General features: G+C 64.8%; 5 protein-coding genes across 9 annotated transcripts; 1 reads left to right on the top strand and 4 right to left on the bottom strand.

The window, feature by feature from the left end:
* Positions 1-133: 133 nt before the first annotated feature.
* Positions 134-7,280, bottom strand: VPS33B (VPS33B late endosome and lysosome associated). 2 transcript variants are annotated; one of them, XM_030281543.4, is made up of 23 exons: positions 7,098-7,280; positions 6,884-6,964; positions 6,754-6,812; positions 6,613-6,662; positions 6,373-6,440; positions 6,126-6,171; positions 5,715-5,809; positions 5,307-5,411; positions 4,936-5,032; positions 4,750-4,827; positions 4,158-4,231; positions 3,229-3,315; positions 3,059-3,149; positions 2,807-2,881; positions 2,450-2,514; positions 2,331-2,385; positions 2,207-2,253; positions 1,772-1,904; positions 1,460-1,533; positions 822-923; positions 600-675; positions 415-531; positions 134-256 (listed from the first exon to the last, which is right to left on the bottom strand). In XM_030281543.4, the coding sequence occupies exons 1-23, from the start codon at positions 7,191-7,193 to the stop codon at positions 177-179; spliced, it is 1,851 nt and encodes a 616-aa protein (XP_030137403.4). In that variant the 5' UTR covers positions 7,194-7,280; the 3' UTR covers positions 134-176. The 2 variants fall into 2 exon arrangements, with proteins under 2 accessions (XP_030137403.4, XP_030137402.4); XM_030281542.4 differs by having other exon boundaries at positions 6,754-6,815; positions 7,098-7,279.
* An 18-nt stretch (positions 7,281-7,298) lies between these two features.
* Positions 7,299-8,829, bottom strand: HDDC3 (HD domain containing 3). Its single transcript, XM_030281551.4, has 4 exons — positions 8,496-8,829; positions 8,014-8,069; positions 7,691-7,931; positions 7,299-7,461 (listed from the first exon to the last, which is right to left on the bottom strand). Exons 1-4 carry the CDS (start codon positions 8,773-8,775, stop codon positions 7,331-7,333), a joined length of 708 nt encoding a protein of 235 aa, XP_030137411.4. The 5' UTR covers positions 8,776-8,829; the 3' UTR covers positions 7,299-7,330.
* Positions 8,828-17,733, bottom strand: LOC100225172 (tubulin polyglutamylase TTLL13). 4 transcript variants are annotated; one of them, XM_072934003.1, is made up of 16 exons: positions 17,549-17,733; positions 17,207-17,247; positions 16,087-16,205; positions 15,504-15,634; positions 15,007-15,163; positions 14,652-14,795; positions 14,017-14,102; positions 13,689-13,914; positions 13,103-13,287; positions 12,310-12,498; positions 11,727-11,856; positions 11,245-11,418; positions 10,620-10,971; positions 9,851-10,085; positions 9,198-9,308; positions 8,828-9,121 (listed from the first exon to the last, which is right to left on the bottom strand). In XM_072934003.1, the coding sequence occupies exons 1-16, from the start codon at positions 17,731-17,733 to the stop codon at positions 8,845-8,847; spliced, it is 2,742 nt and encodes a 913-aa protein (XP_072790104.1). In that variant the 3' UTR covers positions 8,828-8,844. The 4 variants fall into 4 exon arrangements, 1 of the variants encoding a protein (XP_072790104.1); XR_012057612.1 differs by lacking the exon at positions 8,828-9,121 and having other exon boundaries at positions 9,636-10,085; positions 15,504-15,706; XR_012057613.1 differs by lacking the exon at positions 8,828-9,121 and having other exon boundaries at positions 9,636-10,085.
* Positions 17,453-19,335, bottom strand: GDPGP1 (GDP-D-glucose phosphorylase 1). The gene has a single exon (XM_030281547.4). The coding sequence runs from the start codon at positions 19,333-19,335 to the stop codon at positions 18,124-18,126; it is 1,212 nt and encodes a 403-aa protein (XP_030137407.4). The 3' UTR covers positions 17,453-18,123.
* On the top strand, positions 19,248-22,204 carry CIB1 (calcium and integrin binding 1). Its single transcript, XM_030281552.4, has 7 exons — positions 19,248-19,384; positions 19,503-19,537; positions 19,978-20,080; positions 20,477-20,630; positions 20,878-20,996; positions 21,066-21,154; positions 21,397-22,204. Exons 1-7 carry the CDS (start codon positions 19,334-19,336, stop codon positions 21,416-21,418), a joined length of 573 nt encoding a protein of 190 aa, XP_030137412.1. The 5' UTR covers positions 19,248-19,333; the 3' UTR covers positions 21,419-22,204.
* The last annotated feature ends 547 nt before the right edge of the window (positions 22,205-22,751 follow it).

Here is a 22,751-nt window from a genome sequence, read left to right as displayed (position 1 = left end):
ATGCCCGGGCGGGGCCCGCGCGTCCCCGGAGCTCCCTGCGCGTCCCCGCGCCCCGACCGGCACCGGGCCCGTCCCGCTCAGGGCTGCCCCGGTCCCGCAGCGCCCGGCCGCACACAGACAGCCGCAGGCCGGGTCGGTGTCAGCACGGATCTTTACTGGCGCGCTGCCCGCGGGACTCAGGCCTTGGCCTCGATCGCGGCCTCCATCATGCGGGCGCTGTTGGTGATGGCCGTGGTCAGGAAGATGAACTTGTACCCTGCGGGGAAGGCGCATCGGTGTCCCGGCAGCGCTGCGGGCGGCACCGGCACAGCCGGCCCGTGGGCTCCGCTCGCTGGGCAGAGCAGAGCGCACAGCCCGCCTGGCTTCGAGCTGCGTGGCTCCTGCCCGCTCCCCGCCCTCCCCAGGCCGCCCTACCTCTCTCCTTCCCCAGGAAGCGCAGCGCCGCGATCTCCGAGAAGGTGCAGCCGCCCAGGAAGACGGCGAGGACAACACGCTGGGACTCGCCGGCCGGGCTGTCCCCCGCAGCGCTGTCTGCAAGGGCACACAGAGCACTGTAGGCCGTGCCGGCTGCAGGCCCCGCCGCCCCGGCCCCCCAGTACCTGAGACGCAGAACTCGTTGCCGTTGAGCAGCCGCACCACCTCCTCCAGGCCCTGCCAGCCCCGGCGCTCCAGCACCTGCGGGTCAGGGCAGGCCCAGGCCGGGTCTGAGCACGGCTCAGCGCTCGGAGCAGCGGCACCATCGCCCCGGCCCTGGGCAGCGCCCTGCTGCGCTCCCCGGACGAGGCAGGGCTGTGGGATGTGCCCACGGCACATGGACTCACCTGCTCGATGATCTTGCAGCTCAGGGGCACGTAGGCCCCGCCAAAAACATAGGCCATGTCCCGAGGCGTTTTGAGGTCATACTCGCCATCCAGCCGAGGGATCTGCGGTGACAGGGGACACCACGGGTACAGGACCAGGCTGCCTGGGGCCTCACTGCCCCTCAGAGGTGCAGGGGTGAGGAGAGAGATGCTTGGAGCACGGCTCTGTCCCCACCTCCTGCCCCACCACCAACATGGCCTGGGTGGGCTGTGCAGCAGGGGCCAGGGACAGAAATGTCCCTGAAATGCCCCAGAAACGTCACCTTGCCAGCAGCCTAGGACCTCTGCCTCAGGATGGAGGACACGGGGCTGCCTGCCCAGTGCCACTGCTGTGTCTGAAGGGGGCAGGGAAAGCCCCAGCGCTGCACCACACTCACAGGGCGCAGGACCAGCGCAGAGTGGGGGAAGCACAGAGGGCAGGAAAGCTGGCAGTGGCCCCCAGCCCCCAGGAGAAGCCCGCAGGCCGCCTGGAGCAGCTGCAGCAGCTCTGGCCCTGAGCTGTGTCCCCCTGCGGTGCCAAGCCTGCTGCCTGGGCACGGGCCAGCAGAGCTCTCTGCTCTGTGGGCACTGCGGCCAGCCAGCACCCCTTGAGTACGTACCAACCCCAGCTTCTTGCTTATGGCTCGGAAATTACTCTTCCTGGCCAAAGAATTGAATGCATCTGTGATCTTTCCTGGAAAACATGTCAAGGAGAAACACCTTGAGAGGCTCTGCCTCGATCCCAGCCCAGGCTGGCAGAGGTGTGCAGAGCTGTGTGCTCTGGAGAATGGCTGTGGTGGCTGTCAGCCCCGGTGCCCCCACAGCAGAGCCCACTGCCCTGCCTGCAGCACCAGCGCTTGCCACGTGCCTCCAGCCAGCTCTGGGCCAGCAGCTGCCCTTCCCAGGCCCCCAGGGACACGGGGCAGGCTCACCTGCAGCACGGTCTGTCACCAGCTTGCTGACTTTGCTCTCCACGGCTGTCAGGGTCTCCCCAGCTGACTGCTCGGTCAGCAGCCCGATGCGCTTGAGGTTGTGGAAGGTCAGCAAGTGCTCGGGCCCGTAGCTCTGTGAACGGGGCAGCAGCGTCAGCGTGGGCCCATCTGCCAGCACGGGGAGCAGACGGGCTGTGCCCTCTGCGGCAAGGCACAGGGGACACTGTGACAGAGCCCCTCTGTGCTCAGAGCCCCCAGCAAGCACAGCGCAGGGGCAGGTGGAGCTGGGGCTCAGAAGGGCCCGTGCAGGCAGGGTCTGTCCTGCAGAGACACCCAGGCGTGCTGGGGCTCAGAAGGGCCGTGTAGGCAATGCCCAGCCCCAGGAGCGCAGGGAGGGGACCCTGCCCTTGCCCAGCAGTGACTCCCGGCCCTCACCTGCAGGTACTGGGTTTTCAGGGAGCGGTAGTCCTTGGGGATGAGACCTGTGGGGAGCACCAGGTGAGCCCCGTGCCCGGGCTGGGCTCGGTGGCCCTGCTGGCCCAGCAGAGCGGGCACTCACCGTTCTCTGTGATGGACAGGAGGCACATGAGGCGCAGGCTCTCGACGGGGGACACCTGTGGGGAGTGGGGGTCAGCGGGGCAGGGCGGGGCGGCTGAGCGGGCACCCCCGTGCTCTCACCTGCCGGTCAATGTGCTCCTCGATGAAGCTGGTGCTCTCACGGACATCAAAGCCCTCCAGCAGCGCTGCGGCAGGGGCACAGACAGCATCACCCCAGGGCTCTTGCCAGCCCGCTGAGCTGGGCTGTGGGCTCTGCTGCCCCCGCAACACCCCAGGGAATGGGGCCCCCACCCCAGCACATGTTCTCTCTCAGAGAGCGCAGCCTGGCCCTACCGAGGATCTTGAGACAACCCCAGAAGGGACTGGGGGGATGTGGCCAGGCAGGGAACGCCCAGGCATGAGGCTGCCTGGGCCTGGGGCAAGCGAGGCTGTGGGTCAGACTGGGGTTGGGGTAGGCACAGATGGAGCAGCACTCACAGTGTTCAGCTTTGATGGTCTCTTGGAAGTCCTGCTTGGTTTTCTTTTTCATGATAGACTCACAGGCACCAATATCTACACAGCCAAGAGACAGAGAAGCTTTGGAGGGGAAAGGGCTCTGCAGGCACTATTAGCACACGCCAACAGCCCCTGCCCTGCCCTGCTGGGCCCATCCAGGACCCCCAAGCCCTTGCTTTCCCCGCAGCTCCGGCACGTGCGGAACAGCCGAGGGCCCCCTGCCCAGGTTCCTACGCAGGCTCAGCAGGCGATGCTCCTGCTTCAGTCCCTTCAGCTCCTGAGACACGAAGTCCTTCATCTGCTTGATGTCCATGCCCCGGCGCCGCTGCGGGAGGGAGAGCAGGGGGTGGCGGCCAGGGCCAGGCTGTGAGGGACGGTGCCACGCGCGTGCCGGGGACACTCACGTCGTACTGCGCCTGCAGGTTCCGCGACTTCTGGCTCAGGAAGCCAAACACGCGGGAGAAGTGCTCATTCCGGATCTGGCTGAACACCTGTGGAAGCACCACAGCTGCCAGGGCCCGGCCAGCTGCAGCCCTGCAGACAGAGCCAACGCTCCCACAACCCACGGCCACGTGCCACCCCGTGCCCCAGAGCCCTGCCTGGCAGCACAGCAGTGCCAGCGTGTCCCTCTGAGCCCGGCCACAGGTGATCTGAGACATGCTCCTCAGGGATCAGCCCTGATGGCCTGGGTCCTCCCAGCTCAGCAGAAACACTCTCTCTTCCTAGGAACTACCACTGTCTAACCAGCTCCTGCTTTTTAAGGAACAGCCTGGGAAAATTATTTTTGTAACCTCACTAAAAACCCAAGTGGGGTAATATTTTAATTGTCAAATTCCATAGTAAAATACAACCTGAATTGTGGCCAGGATGGAAAATAACTATGAACCCCGTGACTCAACAGGAGGGTCTTCTGTATTCCTTTTCTATTCTTTTGATTCCCCCCTCATTCCCCGCCTCCACCTCCATGTAGATATTTTTGGGTTGATTTTGGTTTTGATTCATTGATTTATAATTTTTTTTTTCTTTTTATCCGTGTGCTTTAACCATTTAGAACTTTGCCAATTAATTTTGTCATACTGCAGCTTTTACATTAAACCTGTTTTTACAGATGCCTTTGCTGGGGATTCCTTCAGTGACCTTAAAACACTCATTTGTGACACAGCCCTACGTGCAGCGACTCTGGCAGGTTCAGAGTGGAGCTGCACCAGGTTTCTCTGGTCTCTGTGCCTGAACCCATGCTCCGAGCAGCCCCCAACTGCTCAAGCTTAGGGGAGGGAATGCTCCACTGTGCCTCCTCCCACCAAGGGGACTCCCGAGGCTTGTGAGGACTCACTTTGTCCTGGGAATTGAGCAGCACTTTAATACTCTTGTCAGAAGAGGTGACATCTGGCCCAAAATCCACACTGCCTGCAGGGAAAAGTGGAGAGCTGCTTTGTCCCACGTGCACGAGCCCTGCTGTAAGAGGCAGCAGAGACAGGGGGTGCCAGCCCAGTCGCTTGGTCAAAGCGAGGACTCTCTGTGGATGACCTCCAGCAGCACCCCACGCTGGGACTGCCCCTGTGCCAACAGCACGGTGCCGGACAATGCCAGGCACAAACCCTGCAAACGCTGGCCAGGTGAGCGCAGAGCCCCGAGTGCAGAGCCCTGAGCTGCGAGCACAGAGCCCCAAGTGCAGAGCCCCGTGCTGCCCTGCTGTGAGCACAGAGCCCCGAGTGCAGAGCCCCGAGTGCAGAGCCCCGTGCTGCCCTGCTCTGAGCACAGAGCCCTGAGCTGGGGGTGCAGAGCCCCGAGTGCAGAGCCCTGAGCTGTGAGTGCAGAGTCCTGCACTGCCCTGCTGTGAGTGCAGAGCCCCGATTGCAGAGCCCTGCACTGCCCTGCTGTGAGCACAGAGCCCCTGCTGCCGCCGCCCTCCCCGAGTCACGTACCACACTTGATGCGGAAGGTGTCGTCCACCAGCCCCTCGTAGACCACTTGGGAGCAGAGCGCTGTCACGTAGTCGGTGTCTGCGGGGAGAGCCAGAGCCAGGTTGCCCTCCCGCTCCTCCTGCCGCCCCACACAGCCTTCCCTGCACCCACAGCGCAGCCCTGGCCGCTGCCCTTGCCTCAGCCCACCTCTGTCCATGAGGAAGACGTGTCCAATCTCGGGCTTCCTGCCCTGGCCTTCGCTCTCGCTCTCTTCCTCCAAGTCCCGCCACAGCTCGTAGCTCATCTGTGAGGGGCAGAGGGTGCCAGGGCAGGGAGCAGCCCCGGGCTCCCACCAAGGGCCCTGGCACACAGCAGGGCTGACAGCCAAGGTCAGGCACAAATGCTCCGTGCCTCGGGGCACGGGGGCTCCACCACACCCCAGTGAGCCCCTCCGCTGCCCACCTTGGCATACAGGACCCCCAAAAGCCTGCCCAGGAGGAGGCACAGCGCAGCGACACCTCTGTGGTGTGCTGCCCTGTGGCTGATGGGGTCCAGGGGACCCCCGGTGCCAGCCACACCTTAGCACAGCGGCCGATGCCGTACGTCCTCCCAAAGGGGCCGTAAAGGGAGCTCAGCAACTGCAGGGCTCTGGCGACGGGGTTGATCCAGCGGTGATCTCCCTCCTGCGGGACCAGGCAGTGAGTGTGGGCAGCTGGCTGGCAAGGACTGCCACAGCTGGGGCTGGGCACAGAGCTGGGAGCTTCATCCCAGGCACAGCAGGAACTGCCCCAAAGCTGCTCGGCCAGCTCAGGGCCCAGCAGCCACTGCCCCACAGAAGCTGCCCCTGGGGAGTGCACGGGGCCCGTGGTGCAGGCTGAGGGCTGAGCAGGGCACCACACGCCTCCTCCCTGGCAGCAGCTTGTCCCCAGCCCCAGTGAGGCACGGGCACGGGATGGGCTGTCACCCCAGCACAACGTCCCACTGACCAGGAAGTAGTCACGGAAGAACTCGGGCAGCTCCATGCTAATGATGTCCTCATCCAGGGGCAGCAGGTAGAAGGACCATTCGTCACAGGTGACATCTGTGTCCGGAACAGGGACAGGAACAGTTATGCAGCCCTGGGCAGGAAGCACCCCAGAAATCACAGAAGCCCCAAAACAGGGCCTGTGGAGCTTCAGACAGGATGGGTGGCAGGACCCTCTCTCCTCTCCTCGGGCAGAAGAGAGGGGCTGATGCTGTGTGGGCACACTTCTCCCTGCAGGGCAGCAGCCAGCCTCGAGAGAACCCGTGTTCCCTGCCCACCCTCCTGCCCCTGCCCACACGGGGATCCCAGCACTGGGATTTAACTGGGATCTTGTGGTGTCAGCTACCCCGAGGCAGCACTGCAGCCCACTCACCACCAAAGACCCCCTCTTCCTCCAGCACCATCTCGCAAGCGTAGAACTGCAAGGGAAGGGGAGACCCTCAGGGCCAGGCAGGCTCTGAGCAGGAGGGGCCCAGCGCCTTCCCAGGTGTCACAACACTTGGGCTTACTTAAGCTTTTCTGGGTTACAAACAAACGGTTTTGGTGCCTACAGAACGGGTGGAAGGCAAAAAGGCTGGGCAGGCACAGAGTGACGGGGGAACACTGCGGCTCCCACTGACCTTCTGGGGGCTGAAGATGATCTTGTACTTCCTGCTCCTCCCCGACATCTTGTCGGCGTTGACAATATCTGTGGAGACCCCGCAGAGCCCCTGCACAGCTGCCCACCCGCCAGGCGCCGCTCCCCGGGCTGGCACGGCCCGCTCACCGGGGCTCAGGGCACAGCCGGCAGCGGGGCTCGCCCGGCGCCCCTCGGGCCGGGCCGGGCACGGCGGCGGCCCCGGCCGAAGGGCCGCACTCACCGGCGATGAAGCGCATGGTCCGGACCCGCGGCCGCACCAGGAAGCAGAACCTGCGGCACGGAGGGGCCGCTGGAGCCGGGCCGGGCCGCGGGGCCGCCCTGCCCTGCCCAGCCCGGCCCGGCCCGCCCCAGGGGCACTCACTGGTCGCTGGCGCCGGGGCCCGGCCGGGTCTCCACCTTGTACAGCTTGTCCACGTCGTGCTGCTGCGGGGACAGGCGCGGGTGGGCGCGGGCGGGCGCGGGCAGGGCCGGCCCGAGCGGACCCGCGGTACCTTCAGGATGGACACGTTGGCGATGCGGTCCAGGGGGCTCATCAGGTCGGCCTCGATGAACAGGTCCTTCCTCCCGGGGAGCTGCGGGCGGGCGGGCACGGGCCGGCACTCAGCGGCTGCCCGGCCCGGTCCCTCCCGCGCCCGCCCCAGCGCCGGTGCCGCGGCTCCCCGCGCCCGCCCCGCCGCGCGCTGCCCGCCCCGGGCGGCCCCGGACCTGCTCCAGCAGGTAGACGAGCTGGTCCTGCGCCAGCCGCTTCAGGATGCCGAAGTCCGGCGGCTCGGGCGCGTCGCGCTGCCCGGCCAGCGCCATGGCGGGGGCCGGCCCGCCACCGGAACGGCCGAGCGCGGGCGCGGCGCGGCCGGAACCCGGCGGCGGAGGAACGGCGCGGTACCATGACAACGCGGGGACGCGGAGAGCTGTGCGCGCGTTTATTGGCGGAGGGGCGGTCACGTGGGCACGCCGCGCTCCTCGAACAGGCGCTGCAGCGCCCCCTCCAGGGCCGCGCTGGTGCCGCGCAGCCCGGACACCACGCGCGCCGCCCACCGGAAGTACTCCTGCACGCGCTCCTCCGACCACCCTGCGGGGACAGCGGCACGTCACTTCCGGCCCCGTCGTCCCGGTCCCGGTCCCACCGGCACCGGCACACTGCCGGCACCGCCCCCCGGCCCGGGGCAGCCGCGGGGCTCCTCTGTCCCTCGGCACGGTCAGCAGCACCGGCCCGGCCCGTGGTGCCGCTCCGCTACCCGGGTCCTGCGGTCCCCCCGTGCTCCCGGTGCCCCGGCTCCGGTGCGGGGCTCAGCCGCTACCTTGCGGGGTGCAGCGGTTCAGGTCGCGCAGGTTGTGCAGCTTGTCGGCCAGCTTGACCAGCTTGGCGCGGCGGCTGCAGGCGGGAGCGCGCTCGATCTGCAGCCGCTTGCGCTCCGCCTTGGGCAGCCGCTTGTCGTCCGTCACCTCCTCCACCACTTGCCGCACCGCCGCGCCGAACCGCTCCTCCAGCTCCGCCAGCGTGGTGGCCGTGTCCTCCACCGTGTCGTGCAGCAGGGCGGCCTGCGGGAGCGGGCACCGGGGCAGTGCGGGGCTCGGGCAGGGCAGGGCAGGGCGGGCAGGGCACGGCGGGACACGGCGTTACCTGCAGCACCACCAGGTCCGTCACGCCGGCCTCATGCGCCAGGATCCGGGCCACGGCTGCAGGGGGAACGGAGAGGTGGGAGGAGGCAGCGGGGAGCAGGCAGCCCCGGGCCCGGAGGGCGGCACGGGGACCGTGCACGGTGGGCACGGAGGTTTCCCAGAGCCCAGCCCTGGGCCCGTCCTGCGCGGTAAACGCTCCGGCCGGGCAGGCAGGAAGGTCCCGGGGGCCGGCACTGCCCTAAGATGGGGGTGTCCCCAGGCCTGGCGGGGCCGGGGCCGCAGTGCTCCGGCAGCTCTGCCCCCACCGGGCCGAAGGACGTGCTAGGGACAAGGGACACGGCTCTCTCCAGGGACAGGGTGAGGGGCTCCGGGGGGTGGCAGCGCGCCGGGGCAGGAGGGATCCCAGGGTGAGCGGTGCTCTGGGAGAGAGAGGGACTGCGGGGGGCTCCCGGGAGCGGGACGCGGTGCCGGGGGGGTCCGCACCGATGGGGTGGTTGATGTAGGGGGTGCCCTCCGGATCCATCCGCCGCTGCTCCTTGTGTTTCCTGGCTGCAAAGTCCACCGCGTCCAGCAGCCGCGCCACCTCGGAGCCCATCCCCGCGGCCTCGGAGCCCATCCCCGCGGCCTCGGAACCCATCCCCGCGCCCTCGGAGCCCACCTCCGCGGCCTCGGAGCCCATCCCCGCGGCCTCGGACCCCATCCCCGCGGCCTCGGATCCCATCCCCGCGGCCTCGGACCCCATCCCCGCGGCCTCGGAGCCCATCCCCGCGCCCTCGGAGCCCGCGCCCGGCGCGACGGAAGCGACACAGGCGGAGGCGGGTCCCCCCGGCGTTTATTGCGCGCTGGGCCCCGGCCCGCCCCAGCCCCGCGGCAGCCGGTACAGCAGCGTCCCGTCGGGGGCGCGCACCTCGCGGCCGTGCCCCGCTCCCCGTGCCGGCGGCGGTGCCGTGGCGGCGGCGCTCAGCGCCCGCTGGTCCTGCCGCAGGCGGCGGCGCGGTGAGGGGCAGCCGCGGCTCCGCAACACCCGCCGCACCACGTCGGTGCTGACGCCGAAGCCCTGGGCCAGGCGCTCCAGCGGCCACTCCTCGGGCAGCTCCCGCCGCAGGAACCTGCGGGCAGGGCACGGGCACGGTCACCGGGCGGTCAGGGCGCGGCGCGGCCCGCCCCGCCCGGCCCCGCGCTCACCGCAGCTGCTCCATCGCCTGCCAGGTCAGGGTGCGATCGGGGGCTCCGCGCCGCCCGCCCAGCTCCCGCCGCAGCCGCTCCATCCGCGCCGCCGCCCGCCGCCGCCGCGCCCTGCGGGGAACACGCGTGAGCGCCCGGGCCCGCGCGGGCCCCGGCCCGGGCCGGCCGCTCCGCACCTCTGCGCCTCCTCCAGCGCCGGCTCCGGCGGCTCCGGGTCCCCGGGCCACGCCGCCGCCGCCCGCCGCGGGGCCCAGGCGAGGAGCGGCAGCGCCCGCAGGCCGCGCTGCAGCAGCCCCGCCATGGCACCGACCGGCCCGGCGCGGGCGGGGCTGCCGGGGGACCGGCCCCGCCGGCGGGGGAAGCGGGGCGCTGGCGGGTGCACGGCGAGCTGGCCTCCGGAGGGATTCACAGACACAGGCGCAGCGGGCAGGCACGCACAGGGGCACGAGCACCAGTCTCCGTTCGTGGCAGACGTGAAGCTCGCTGGGGCCGGTGCGGCCGGAGCCATGCCGGGACCAGGCTCTGGTCAGGGGGCTCAGCAGCCGACCCCAGAGTTGGTGGAGGCAGCCAGCAGCTGTCCTGGTCTCATCCAGCAAGTCCTGGTACTCGTGCAAGCACACACGGGAGGAGGGCTGAGCCCTCGGCCGTGTTACCTGTGCTTTTCAGGCTGTGAGTGTGAGAGGCACTGGCACGCTGTGACACCCTGGCATGGCGACTCTTCGCCGTGGTGTGAGGTGTCTGTGTGCTGATCGTGAACGGCAGTGGCGGTGGGAAGCTCCTGGACCACAGCACAGCTGAAGATGCCATCACCTGTGGCCTGCTCTGGGCTGGCTGGGGAAGCGGGGGGACAGCTGCCTCCATCGGAGGATGACACACTACCAGCATCACCTGGAGCAGCACAGATGGATGTGGGGCTGTACAGAGCCAGCAGCTCTGCACATCAGCAGCCCCCACTGCCCTCCCTGTGGGGCTTGGTCTGACAGCTCCTCCTTTGCCCCTGCTCCCCTGGTCCTAAGGCTGCAAAGTGGATGGAGCCGATGCCAGGGAGCCGGGCTGGGCGAAGATGGAGGGTGAGAGCACGGGCAGGCAGCAGTGTGGTGGGAGGAAGACCTGGGAAGAGTCTGGGGGCTATGCTGTGTCACCATGTCCCCTCTGACCCCAGGAACTAATGCACCCCTTTGACTTTCCTGGCTTCTCGCACTCCCCCATGCCTGCACATCAACCCTTGATCCTGGGAAACCACCCATGGTTCCTCCCTGTCCCTGCAAATGGGATGCTCCAAGCCTCAGAGATTTCCAGTGGTCACCCAAACAGAGCATGGTGACCCTTTTGCAGTGTCCCAGCATCCCTGAGAGCCCCATCGAGCCCACCCATCCCTCCCACCCTGGCAGGAGCACCCACGGGTAGGTGATGTGTACTTACAGCCTTCAGCCTGGCTCCCGGTGCCAGGGAGGCACTCGTGTCTCGGCTGCAGCCGCTTGGGGTGGGCACAGGGCTGGGTGACCACTGCCCCCGCTGCCCGGCCCTGCAGCCAGCCCCCGCCCAGCACCCGCGAGCCCTCGTGCCGCACGTGGTACGGGACGCTCTGGCCTTGAATGCAGAGGGCCTGTGTGTCGCTGGGATCTGGGTCTGGGACGTGCCGTGGCAGGGCCCGGCCTCTAGGGCTGGGCATGACCCCGTGTCCCGGGGGCTGAGCTGGGACTCCCAGCAATGACATAAGCATCATTAAATCGTGGCTGTTGTGGTCCCCGATGGCATCCCAGGAAATCGGCAGCTGGAAGGAGGGAAGGAAAATGGCCACGGCTTACTTCTGTAGGCCTTGGCAAGAGATGGGAAAGAAAAGTCTCCAGTCACACCCAGGTGCACACTGAAGCTTCAGCCCGCACTTTGTCCCCAGGTATGCCCCCTCCACTGTTCCAGACTCATCCTGCTGAAGGCACAGGAGCTGATGCGCCTGCAGTGGACCCCCATCCTGCCCCAGCAGGGATGCTCAGCGCCAGTCCACGTCTGTGTGGGGTGGTGGGGTGGCTGTGGGCAGTGCCATTACCTGGCCCTGGAGCGCGCAGGATCCCTGGGCGTCAGCCGTGGACAGCAGCTGGGACAGCTGCTCGGTGATGCCCAGGTCTCGGATCAGCTTCTCACGCTGCAGCAGAGCATTCACTCTGCTCTTCTCTTCATGTGCCACGATGTTCTGGGGCTGCATGGAGTTGTACTGCATGCGCTGCACCTCGGCAGAGAAACACCTGAGCTGTAGCAAAGCTGCAGCTGGGATAATGCACAGGTGAGACAAAGCTGTGAGCTGCTCCAACCCTGGGGACAGTTACAGTCTCACTGGGACAGAGATCCCAGTGAGAGCCAAAGTGGAAAGGCACAACACTGGGGCTTGCAAGCAGTGCCAACACAAGTTGTCTCTGAACTTCAAGCAGGGAGTCAAACCTGGAATTTCTGCTCCATGGGTGCACCAATGGCTCAGCATAGCTCTCAGAGCCATATCACTGACTCGGAGAGACAATGCTGTCACTGAGGTACCTTTCTATCCCACGCCTTGGTGCTTCTGTAGGTAAGGTGGCTTGTAGGAGCTGTTCCTTTATTCTGGATCCTCTTCTTCCTGGCAGCTTCCAGCTTTTCATTTTTCAGGCGCATCTCCTCCAGCTGCTGCCTGCCACAGAACAGCGCAGTCACTCAGTGGCTCAGAGCCACAACAGCAAAAGGCTGTGGGGCAGACTTCAACCTGAGGACATTTACTGCAGGCCCAAGTTCTGTATGAATAGCCCATAACAGAAGTGTGCCAAGAGATGGGGAGGGATGCCTGTAAAGAGACTTAAAAATACAAATGCCCTTGGATTAGGCTGTGCTTGCCAAAAGGGAGGGGGACATTTGGAAAATGGTGTCTCCAGGGTCCAAAAGTCAATGGAGTACTGCCCTTGCCTCTCTGGAGTCCATCCAAAAGGAGCCACTTTGTGGTGCCACAGCACAAACAGGCTCCTTCCCTTCCCCTCCCACTCTCCCCGCTTTCTTACACCTGCCAAGCCGAGTTGTTCCCCAGGAGGGATCAGGAGCAAGTGGTTTCCATGCCACCTGTGAGAAGTGGGTTTCCCCAGGAGTAGCATACCTGGCATACTCTTCTCTTGCCTTGGATGCTGCTGTTTCCTGGAAGAGGGACCTGCTCTGCTGGAAGAATGGTTCGTACTTCTCTGTCCCAGGTGCTGGGTAGATGCGTCGGAACCCTCCCAGGTGCTCGTTCTCGTAGGTCTCAGCCTGTGCCAGCCAGGCAGCCTGGCTGTTCTCCTGCTCCCTGCGCCTGCAGCAGGAGGGAGGACAGGAGGGAGGACAGGGACCTGCGGGGGGAGGCTCTGGGACAGGCAGAGCGCAGGGCTGGCGTGCTCAGCATGTCCCAGGATTATCCCAGGACTCCTGATGAAAACAGCAGCTGGAGAGAGCCACACCCTGCCTGCAAGGCAGCAGGCTCACTGAACACGGGCTTGTGAAGACATAGTGCAGACAGAAGAACGGGAAACCTCAGCCCTGGAAAGGACCCCTGCCCTGGAGAAGGGCCCATGCCCAGGCTGCCCCCAGTGCCTGAGGCAGGGCTGTGGTTCCTCACGTGAGCATCCCTGCCAGCCCGGGATGCTGGCACTGCCCATCCCCAGCAAATGAATGACAAGCAGGTGCAGCTTGGAGAGAGCTCTGTCAGGGCCCAGAGCACAAGGTGTCACAGCTCTCCTGGCACCCAGAGAGGAGCCCTGGCTCCTCCTTGCAGGATGCAGATGGCTTGGGAGAGCACAGAGGCTGCACAATGCCATAGGCTCCGGGAACTTCCAGCAGGCAGCACTGGTGTTACCCTGCTCTGTCATGCCCTGGCTTTGCTCACTGGGGACCTGAGCACTGTGGGGCAACAGCAATACCTGGACTCCCGGGGAGTCTGGCTGGCCTGGAGGAGCCGTTCCTTTACCCGACGCTTGTCTTCCTCTAGCACCTTCTTTCTATTACAGGCGTGCACATTGATCAGGTTGAAGGTGTCACACAGAAGGGCATCCTTCACCTCATGGTCTAGCTGAGAATCTGTGTTGAAGCTGGGAGAGTGGTTCACCTGCCAAGACAAGCAGGTAACCTAACCTGGCACCCCAGCTCCTACCATGGCCCCAGCCACGCCCCACACTGCTCCCTGTCAGACACAGGCAGCCACACACAGCACTCCTGCAGTGTGCTGCCCACTTGTGCCACAGGCCACCCCACAGGGTGCAGGCAAGGGGCAGCTGTCACAAATTCAGAGCGCTCACAGGACAAGGGACCTGAAAGCTTGGGAAACTCCCTGATGTTAAATGGTGTGCAGATAATGGGTTCTCTTGGATCCTGCTCACAGCAGGTTGTTTGGCTTCAGAGCCTGGTTAATTCTGTGAGCAAGGTGGCCCTTTTGAATCAAACAGGCCCTGTTCATCCCAAACCTCCTGTCCTAGTCCCCCAGCCCTGAGCTCTCCACTCCTTCCTCACCTCCAGCAGCCATGGCTTCAGCCTTCTATCGAGCAAAATGTCAAAGCCCAGGATTTCAAAGCAGGCGCAGCCAGTAGTGTGGCTGGAGAAGCAGCTCTGGTAATGGTGTTTCAGCACAGGGTGAGCTGAAATCAGTGTCTTTATAACAATGTCATCAATATCTGCCCAGAGCTTTGATGTGTCATAGCTGTGCTCTGCCATCCAGGCATTCAGGGTGGACAGCTTCCTGTGCAGGAACAGGAGGTGGTAAGGGCTCGGCTGTGTAGGAAAGCTGAGGTAAACCAGCGTCCCCAGGCAGTGTTCCTGCAGGGCTCGGACATGCCAGTACCTCTTGCTGCCCACCATGTCGTCCTGGACAAAGTTCTCATTGTGTTTGTTGATTGCATAATTGGTCAGGTGCATGCAGATGTCACCCTGGCAGGGAACCACAAGAGATGTTTGTTCACTCTGAACCACTGAGCAAGAACAGGAACAGCCCCACCAGGTACTCCCATGTTCTTTTCTGCCTGAAGCATGGGCAGAGTAGGAATGGTGTGGAATTGAGCATTCTTAACAGGGCCAGAAGCAGAACATGCTGCCCAGAGACACCAGGGGGGCTTCACTCTGTAGGTTTTCAAAACCTGATCAGATGAGACCTTGAAAAACCAGATATGAATTTATTGTTGACCAAGTTTTCAGGATAAGGTTGGAGACCTTCCAAAGTTCCATCCAAGCAAACAATTCCATTATTCCAGTAATGCCAGTAAACAGCCCAAATGTGGGGCCTTGGGGTAGATGAACTATCCCTCCTGAAACACCTCCTGTGAGGAGGAGGAAGGGGTATAGAGGAAGAACAGGAAAGCATCAAGCTGGGACTCCTGCAACCCCCAATACCCTCCTTTTCAAGGCCTGGAGTGCCCCAGGACAAGTTAAGCACTGACACCTACAGATACTATATGAGTTTTTTAAAAACTTCCTCTTTACCAGGTTTCTTGTGCTGTGATCGATGTACCTCTTGGTGGCAAACCGGGCCAGGCCCTCCTTGTAGAGAAAAATCTTCAGTGGGTCACAGGATGTGACCAGCACGTAGATGCGCATGTCAAACTTGAAGCCATCGATGAGGAAGGGCTGTGAGGAAAGAGGCAGGAGCAAGGGTGAGGTGAGGAACTGCTCCCATCTGCCCGTGCTGCTCAGCAGAGGGACAAGCTTTGTCCGTGTCCCCGATGTGCCGCAGCCACACCAACACCTCCAGCAGACCTGAGGAGACCCAGGAGCCTGGGGGATGCTGGCAGAGTGGGAGGCTGGAACCCTACCCCGATGTTCTGGAGCATCCCAGTACCTCAGAGATGTATAGCTGACAGATCATGCGTTCCCCGTGCTTGATCTCCTCTGGGTGGTGGGTTATGAAGATCCCTCTTCCCTGGCAGCTGTTGTCAGGCTTGCAGATGAATGTTCTTGCTTTCCTCATGGATCTATAGGCATGGAAATCTCCGTAGCTGTGCAAGGGAAGGGTGACTATCACCAGCTGCAAAAAACACCCCTCTGAACTCTCTCCTAACTAACAGCTGGGTACTGAAACCATGGTGCTGCAGGCCAGCACACACTAAACTTCTGCAGGGGATGAATCCAACTCCTAATTTCTAATCTACAGGAGTCACAGACTGGTCCCTGTGTGACCTGACCCAGCCTCCACGTCCCTCCTTTCCCCTGCACACATCTCCACCTGTAGTGGCAGGTGTGCAGGAGAGGTCACTGTGGTGCGTGTCACAGCAAGTGAAGGTTTGGGCTCAGGCCAGCAGCCTCCCTGCCTGTGTCACCCCATCCCCAGCGACTCACTCGGCTGGCAGGCACCACGTGCGGGGGAAGATGTTGTACTCCTTGGGGAAGAGCCGGAGCATGCGGTTCAGGTTGCGAGCCAGCAGGTCCTTGCGGCACAGCTCAATCATGCCTGGGAAGTGGTTGATCTTCTGAAAGGAGTGCAGAAAAACCCCGATCAGCAGAGCCCTGTGGGGATGGGTTCTCCTGGCCCCGAGGAGAGCCTGTGCATGGAGAACCAGCAGTGAGAGGAAAGCCAGGCCTGCGGCTGCCTTGAACTACTGCTGGGGGGTGAGACTTGCTACAGCTGTTTTATCCCAGCTTCACTACTGATTTATCTGCCTATTCCATCTTAGCCCTGGAGCAGGTAAGAGCTGTTTAGTTCACAGCACATCACAGGGCTGGAACGCTGCTGCTCCCGCCACAGCTGCTGAATGCTGCTGGCGACACCAGCCAGGGACACGGCACCAGCAAAGGCGTCTGACCTGCGCCCTGGAGCCGAGGCACAGATGGCACTGGGCGCTGCTTTGGGTGCTTCTGTTCACAGACAGCCGTGTGTCACCCTCCCTCCCCAGCAGTTCCTGCTGGGCTGCTGTTTGTTTACCTGGAAGCGCTTCATTTCCATGAGGCGCTCCAAGGCGACCGTGCTGTCCGTCCAGCACACCGTCCACTCCTCGTTCTCTGCCGCTTCCTTCAGCCCACAGTGCTGCGCCGCCCGCCGCACTGTGCCAAGGCAAGCAGTGACAGGGCAGCCACGCTCAGGGACTGATAAACCCCCAGAGGAACCAGGGATGGAATGTGAAACAAACCTCTGGCTGAGGAGCCACATACAGGGGCTGGCACCCCCCCAGAATAACACGGGATGGAGTATGCAGCTCCTCAGGCTGCAGCTCCCCTCTCAGAGGTATAAAGTGTTGGCATGACCCCTTGGAACATGTCAGGAACACCAGTTTTATCTGGCCAAACCCCCATGCCTCTGGCTGCAAGTGTTCTGGGAACTCTTAAGCCTCTAATCCCACCTGTCTTGAGGTGCCAGGGCCCCTCAACAGCAGGATTGAACTTCCCATGTGTCTTACACCTCACAGGCAGATACAAGTCTTGTGAAGGTGTGAATTTAATCTCCCAAATCAAAGATCTTTCAGCAGAACACAGCTCTGCAGAAAAAGGTCTCTGCTGGCATGGTTCATCGTGCCAAGTATGAATTTGGCAGGGCTGATGGGGATCCATGCACACCAAGATCCCTTAGCAAAGTAATAACACCCCTCAAGGGCCAGGGGTTTGTTCTTTCAAGATCCAGCTTGTGGAAGGAGAATGGGAGGGGAGAGTCCACCAGTTCCCTGGAGTCACCAGGGATGAACAGCACAGGGAGAGGTTCCTGGTACAGATCCTGCCTGCTCACCACCAGCTTTACCTTAAACAGCTGGCAACCCTCAGGCCCTTTCTCCAAGTCCAGGTGCTCCCTTGCCCTGTACCTGATGAAACCCTTCTTGCCCATTTTAGCAGACAGCTGGCAAACACAAGTGTGGGGCATATTCAAACACAAGTGAGGGCTCACGCTGCTGTTGCACATTTTTAAATCGGGGGAAATCTCAGTCCAAAGTGTGACAAACTCTCCACTAACACAAGAGTCCTGTGCCAGTCGCTGGCAGCAGTAAATAAACCAGAGGGAAGTGGGTGCCAGCACCGCTCCTGGCTGGGCAGGCACCTGGAGACCTCTGACTTACCACTCTCGTACTTGCAGCCGCTCAGGTTGATGGAGGGGACACTGGAATAGAGACGAGATGACAGCAGCTCAGCGAGGCACCGGGCAGGGGACAGAGTGGGGACACAGCCCGATCCCCCCCCACACAGAGCACCCCGGGCAGTCTGACCGAGCCAGCCCCGGCCCGGTACAGCCCTAAGGGCACGGGCAGGCTGGTTCTGGGCACGGAATGTGCCTGCCTGTGTCACACAGGGGGTCGCTGGGGCACTTCCAGGGAACACTATTTATTTTGGGACCGGCTCCCGGGGGCTGGGGAGGGCCGGACTCCGGCTGGACCCTGCCGGGGCCGCGGGCCCGCACTCGCCTGCGCTTCCTCCGCGGCTCGGGTGCGGCGGGGGCAGCGGGACGGTCCGGGGGGGCAGCGTCGCTGGCCTCCTCCTCGCCCGGAGAGGTTCCCGGGGATGGGCCCGGGCCCGTGCTCCCGCCGCCGCCCGCCGCCGCCATCGCTCCGCTCCCGGTTCCGCCGCGTTCCCATGGCGACCGCACCATCGAGTCGCGGGCCCCGCGGGCGGAGCGGCCCCGTGACAGCCACTTCCGCGTCCTCCGCCAGCAGCGCCCCCTGCCGGTCCCGGGTCAGCTCTGCAGCGGCCCGGCCCTGTCCGTGCCACCGGCTCAGCGCCCCGGCCGGTGTCCGTGTCATCAGCACCCCGGCCGGTGTCCGTGCCACCGGCTCAGCGCCCCGGCCGGTGTCCGTGTCATCAGCGCTCCGGCCGGTGTCCGTGTCATCAGCGCCCCGGCCGGTGTCCGTGCCACCGGTTCAGCGCCCGGCCGGTATCCGTGTCATCAGCGCCCCGGCCGGTGTCCGTGCCGCCGGTTCAGCGCCCCGGCCGGTGTCCGTGCCGCCGGTTCAGTGTCCCGGCCGGTGTCCGTGCCACCGGCTCAGCGCTCCAGCAGCCGCGCCAGCTCCCCGCCCAGGTGCAGCAGCTCGGGCTCGGGCAGCAGGTGCTGGCGGATGGCGCTCAGGGCCTGCGCCTCGGTGATGTCCCGGTAGAGCGGCTCGGCGGGCAGCGGCAGCAGCCCTGCCAGCTCGCACAGCGCCACGGCGAAGGGCTCGCCCGCCTTGGGGCCGAAGAGGGGCCGGCGCGCCCACAGCAGCACCCGCAGCCCGCGGCCGCCGCCGGCCCCGGGCCCCGCCGGCGGGTCGCCCCGCGTGGCCAGCACGTTGCAGGCCAGCCCGGCACGGCCCAGGTGCTCCGCCGCCCGGCACACGGCCCGCGACACCGGCTCCAGCGCCGCGGGGCCGGGGGCGAAGAAGAGGAAGGCGGGGGCCGGTCCGGCGCGGAGCAGCCCCAGGCGCGGCCCCAGCGGCTCGGCCGGAGCCTCCTCCAGCGGCAGCGGGCGGGCCAGGTAGAGCCCGTGCAGGTGCAGGTGGTTGACCGAGGCGCCGCCGCCCAGCCCGTTGAAGCCCACGCGGAAGCCGGGGTGGGCGCTGAGCAGCGCCGCCTCCAGCGCCCCGCGCAGCGCCGGGGCCGTCAGCGCCTGCGGCAGCCGCCGCGCCGGCTCCGGCAGCAGCAGGACGTGCCCCCGCTCCAGCGGGCTGGCGTTGATGGCCACCAGCAGCGGCTCGGGGGTCGGCCCCGGGCCCCCGCTGCGGCGCAGGCGGAACAGCAGCTCGGCGGGGCGCAGCCGGGTGAAGTTGAAGGCGCCGGGGTCGAAGGGATCCCGGAGGCTGCGGACGGGCTGCGGCGGGCGGCGCTCCGCGCTGCGCTTCTCGTTCAGCTGCGCCACGAGGCGCACGGCGCCGGGCAGGACGCGGGTGGGCAGCGGTCCCAGCCGGTACCGGAACAGTCCCCGCTCCATACGGTCGCTCCAGCCCGCCAGCAGCACCCGGTCGAACCGGGAGGGCGCGGAGTCCGGGTCGTCCCAGCCGGCCGCCTGCAGCACGAAGTCCTCCTCGCCGTACACGAACTCCTCGGGGCTCGGCTCCGCTGCCGCCATAGCCGCCATCTCCGCGCTGCCGGCGCCGGGAGCCGGCCGTGTGCCCGGGCGGGCGGGGCCGGCCGCCCCGGGGGCCGCGCTTGCCCCGCCCGGGGCGGGCCGGTGCCGTTGCCGCGGCAGCGGGCGGTGACGTGCGGAGGGAAGCGGCGCCATGGGCGGCTCGGCCAGCCTGATCCCGCGGGACTTGCTGAGCGAGTACCAGGTACCGGCACCGGCACCGGGGCGGAGGGTCCCGGGAGGTGCCCAGAGGCCAGGAGCCCATGGCTGCTGTGCCCTGGCTCAGGCCTCGGCCCCGGTGCCGACCCGTGCTGTCCCCGCAGGAGCTGACGTTCCTGAGCAAGCAGGAGATCTTGCTGTAAGTACCGCAGTACCGTAAGTGCCCCCCGTGCCAGCCCGGTCCCGCGGGGTTCAGCCTCTGCCGCGGGGCACGGAGAGCTGCGGCCCTGCCCCGGGGCTCCCGTTCTGCCGAGACGGCCAGCGGAGCCGGGAGGTGCCGGTGGCACTCCCTAGGAGCGGCTGTGGTCGGGCGAAGGTCCGCGGTGCTGCCGGTGACGCCCTGCCCAGCGGGGCAGCGGCTGGGGCCGGCCCGAGCTGGTCGGGAGCCCCCGAGCCGGGGTGGGCAGCAGCCGGAGCGGCTCCTCTGCCTGGCCCCGGGAGCGGCTGCGGGACCCCGGCCCGGCAGAGCTGGCAGGAGCGGTGGGATGTGGCCACCGCGCCCTGGGGTGCTGCCGGTGCCGGCCGGGCTGCGGCCACCCCCTCGCACCACAGAGCCGCTCTTTTTCTTGCCTCTTCAAGTGCCTACAAGAGGTTCAGTGAGCTGCTGCCGAAGGAGGAGAGGGAGAACGCCTGCTCCGCGCGGGTTCCCAAGAGCCAGATCCTGACGCTGCCTGAGCTGCGGGTATGGTGCCCGGCAGACACGGGACACTGCTGCTCCGGGGTTAGGGCTCCGTGCACCCAGCACGGCCTCACTGCGCCAGTGCTCTGACCTCATCTGTGCCACTAAAGAGCTTCCTTGTCCTCGCTGAGCAACTGAGAGTCCCAGGGCTCCCTGCTGTGCAATGGGGGATCCCTGCTGTGCAGGATCCTGGGGGTCCTCCTGTGCCACAAGGGACCCTGTCTATCCCTGCTGCATGGGGCTGCATCCCAGAAGGTGCACAGGACAGGTTTGACCGTGCCATGGGTGATGGAGCAGTGGCAGAGCCGGGCACCTGCTCACCTGCTGGAGCAGCAGCCAAAGTGTGCCTGATGGAGCCAGCACGGCCCAGCCCTGCCTGAGCCGTTCCTGTGTCTACAGGCAAACCCCTTCCAGCACCAGATCTGCCACGTGTTCTCAACCTCAGAGAGCGGGGATGACAGCATGTCGTTTGAAGACTTTCTCGATATGCTGAGTGTCTTCAGCGATTCTGCCACGTCTGACATCAAATCCCACTATGCCTTCCGCATCTTTGGTAAGGCTGGGGAGAGGTGCTGTGTTCTGGGATCCCTGCACCTTAAGGAAGTGGGAGCAGGGTGATGAGTTGATGTTCAGAAGGGCTGGCAGGGCCCTGGGAGCACCCACGGGGATGGTGGCTTTAGAACTCCCAGTGGAACAGCTGGTTTGGCATGGTGAGGTGCATGGAGTGCTGCAGTACCGGTGTCTGTGACTCCCTGGGGTCACTGCAGCCCTGCCAGAACCTACCTTGTTTCTCCCCACAGACTTTGACAACGATGGGATTCTGGACAGGAAGGATCTGGAGCAACTGGTGAACTGCCTGACAGGGCAAGGCGAGGAGTCCCAGCTGAGCAGCGCAGAGATGGAGCAGCTCATCCAAAATGTGAGGCCCGCTGGCCAGGGCATGGGCACAGCCCCAGGCACAGGGCTCAGCGCTCACCTTCCCCCGCAGATCCTGGAGGAGTCTGACATCGACAAGGACGGCACCATCAACCTCTCCGAGTTCCAGCACGTTGTCTCCCGCTCCCCGGACTTTGCCAGGTGCGGTGGTCTCCAGGGGCTGGCTGGGGGCAGCAATCACCCCGATTGCTCAGCTGGCACTGGGGCAGAGCTCGTGGTGGCAAGAGAGCAGGGCTGCCCTGTGCCAAGTCTGCCATAATGGCAGAGGGCTCTGCATCCCAGGCTGGCTCTGCAGAGGGACTCTGGTCCCTGCAGCACTGGGTGCTTGTCAGCTCTTTGTGTGACCTAGCAAGCAGGTGTGGATCCTGTCGTATCTCTTGCAGCTCCTTCAAGATTGTCCTGTGAGCCCTGTGGTGGTCCAGCAGCACTCCTCCAGCTCCTGCAGCACTCCTCCAGTTCCTGCAGCTCTTTGTGGGCTCAGCCATTTCCTCTTTCAGGGAGCACAGGCCCAGCCCCTCAATGGCCTGGCTGTGCTGCAATGCCTCAGGCAGGAACCCTCCAGCTTCCCTCTCAGGTGCCTGCTTGGCAGCAGGGGGTGCCAGGAATCTGCCTCTCCTGCAGCACCTCTGCTGTCCTAGCAATAGAATTTAAATCCTTATGCATTCCAAGGGCAGCTCTGCAGGTCAGGGAGGAAGAGCTGCTCCTGCCTGGGGCCACTCTGCACCAGCACAGCCCCTCTGTGCCCTCAGGACAAATTCCTACTTTGTGCCTTCCAGCAGCAGGCAGGGAGCTGCCTCCCCTGCCAGGGTCTTCCTGCCTCTCCTGTATTTCTGGGAGCCTGCCTGCTGCCACATGGATCCATTTCTCTGAGCAATAACTGAACGCGGATCCTCTGAGCAATAACCAAAAAGTGGATCAATTTTTACAAGCAATAACCCAAAGAGGAATTCTTTCTCTGAGCAGTCACCCAGGAGTCACTGTACAGGTGCCACCCCCCAGCAGAGCTGTCCCCCCACGGCTGTGCTCAGAGCCTGCACTCCTCCTCCTCCTCCTCCTCCTCCTCCTCCTCCTCCTCCCTCCTTTCTGTCTTTGCCCTCTTCTGGCTCCAGCACAGCAGCTGCTCTGCCGCCCTGGCCTCTTCCTCCCCCATTCCCTGTGAGGACACAATTAAAGGGCTCCGGTTTCACCCTTGCTCTTTGCTGCCTTTGTCCAGCTGTGGGACGGGTGCCACCAGGGTGTTGGGGACATGGGCTCCTGCCAGGCCTCTGCCTGCGCGCCAGCCGCCACTCCAGGGGATGGGTTCCACGTCCTGCTCCACTCAGCCCTTTCCGTGGCCACCTCCTTCCCTCCCTCCTCCATCCTGGGCAGCACAAAGAGCCCAGTGCTCAGGCTGGAAGCAGTAAGGGGAGCCCTGGGCAGCGAGCAGCACCATCGCTGTGGGCAGCAGCAGCAGCAGCAGGGTCCTTTGGCCCCGCTCGGGATCCTCTCTGTCCCGGCCTGCAGCCAGTGGTCCTGCCAGGACCCCGCAGAGCCCCCGTGCTGGGGCAAAGCAGCTGATGGCTCTCAGGGCTCTGCCGTGGCTGTTTCTCACACAGTGGCTCCTGCTCCTGGCGCTGCCAGCCCTTCCAGCTCGCTGCCCCACGGTGCTGACAGTATCTGCCCGTCGAGGCCTGTGCCCCTACAGCCCCAGGGCTGTGTCTGTTGGCAGCTCACCAGCCAACACCTCCAGTGGCTTTTT

This window comes from Taeniopygia guttata, chromosome 10 (assembly GCF_048771995.1).
Source record: "Taeniopygia guttata chromosome 10, bTaeGut7.mat, whole genome shotgun sequence".
Taxonomy (NCBI): Eukaryota; Metazoa; Chordata; class Aves; order Passeriformes; family Estrildidae; genus Taeniopygia; species Taeniopygia guttata.
The sequence above is the reverse complement of the archived record's forward strand: the minus strand, read 5'-3'. Positions and strand labels throughout refer to the sequence as shown.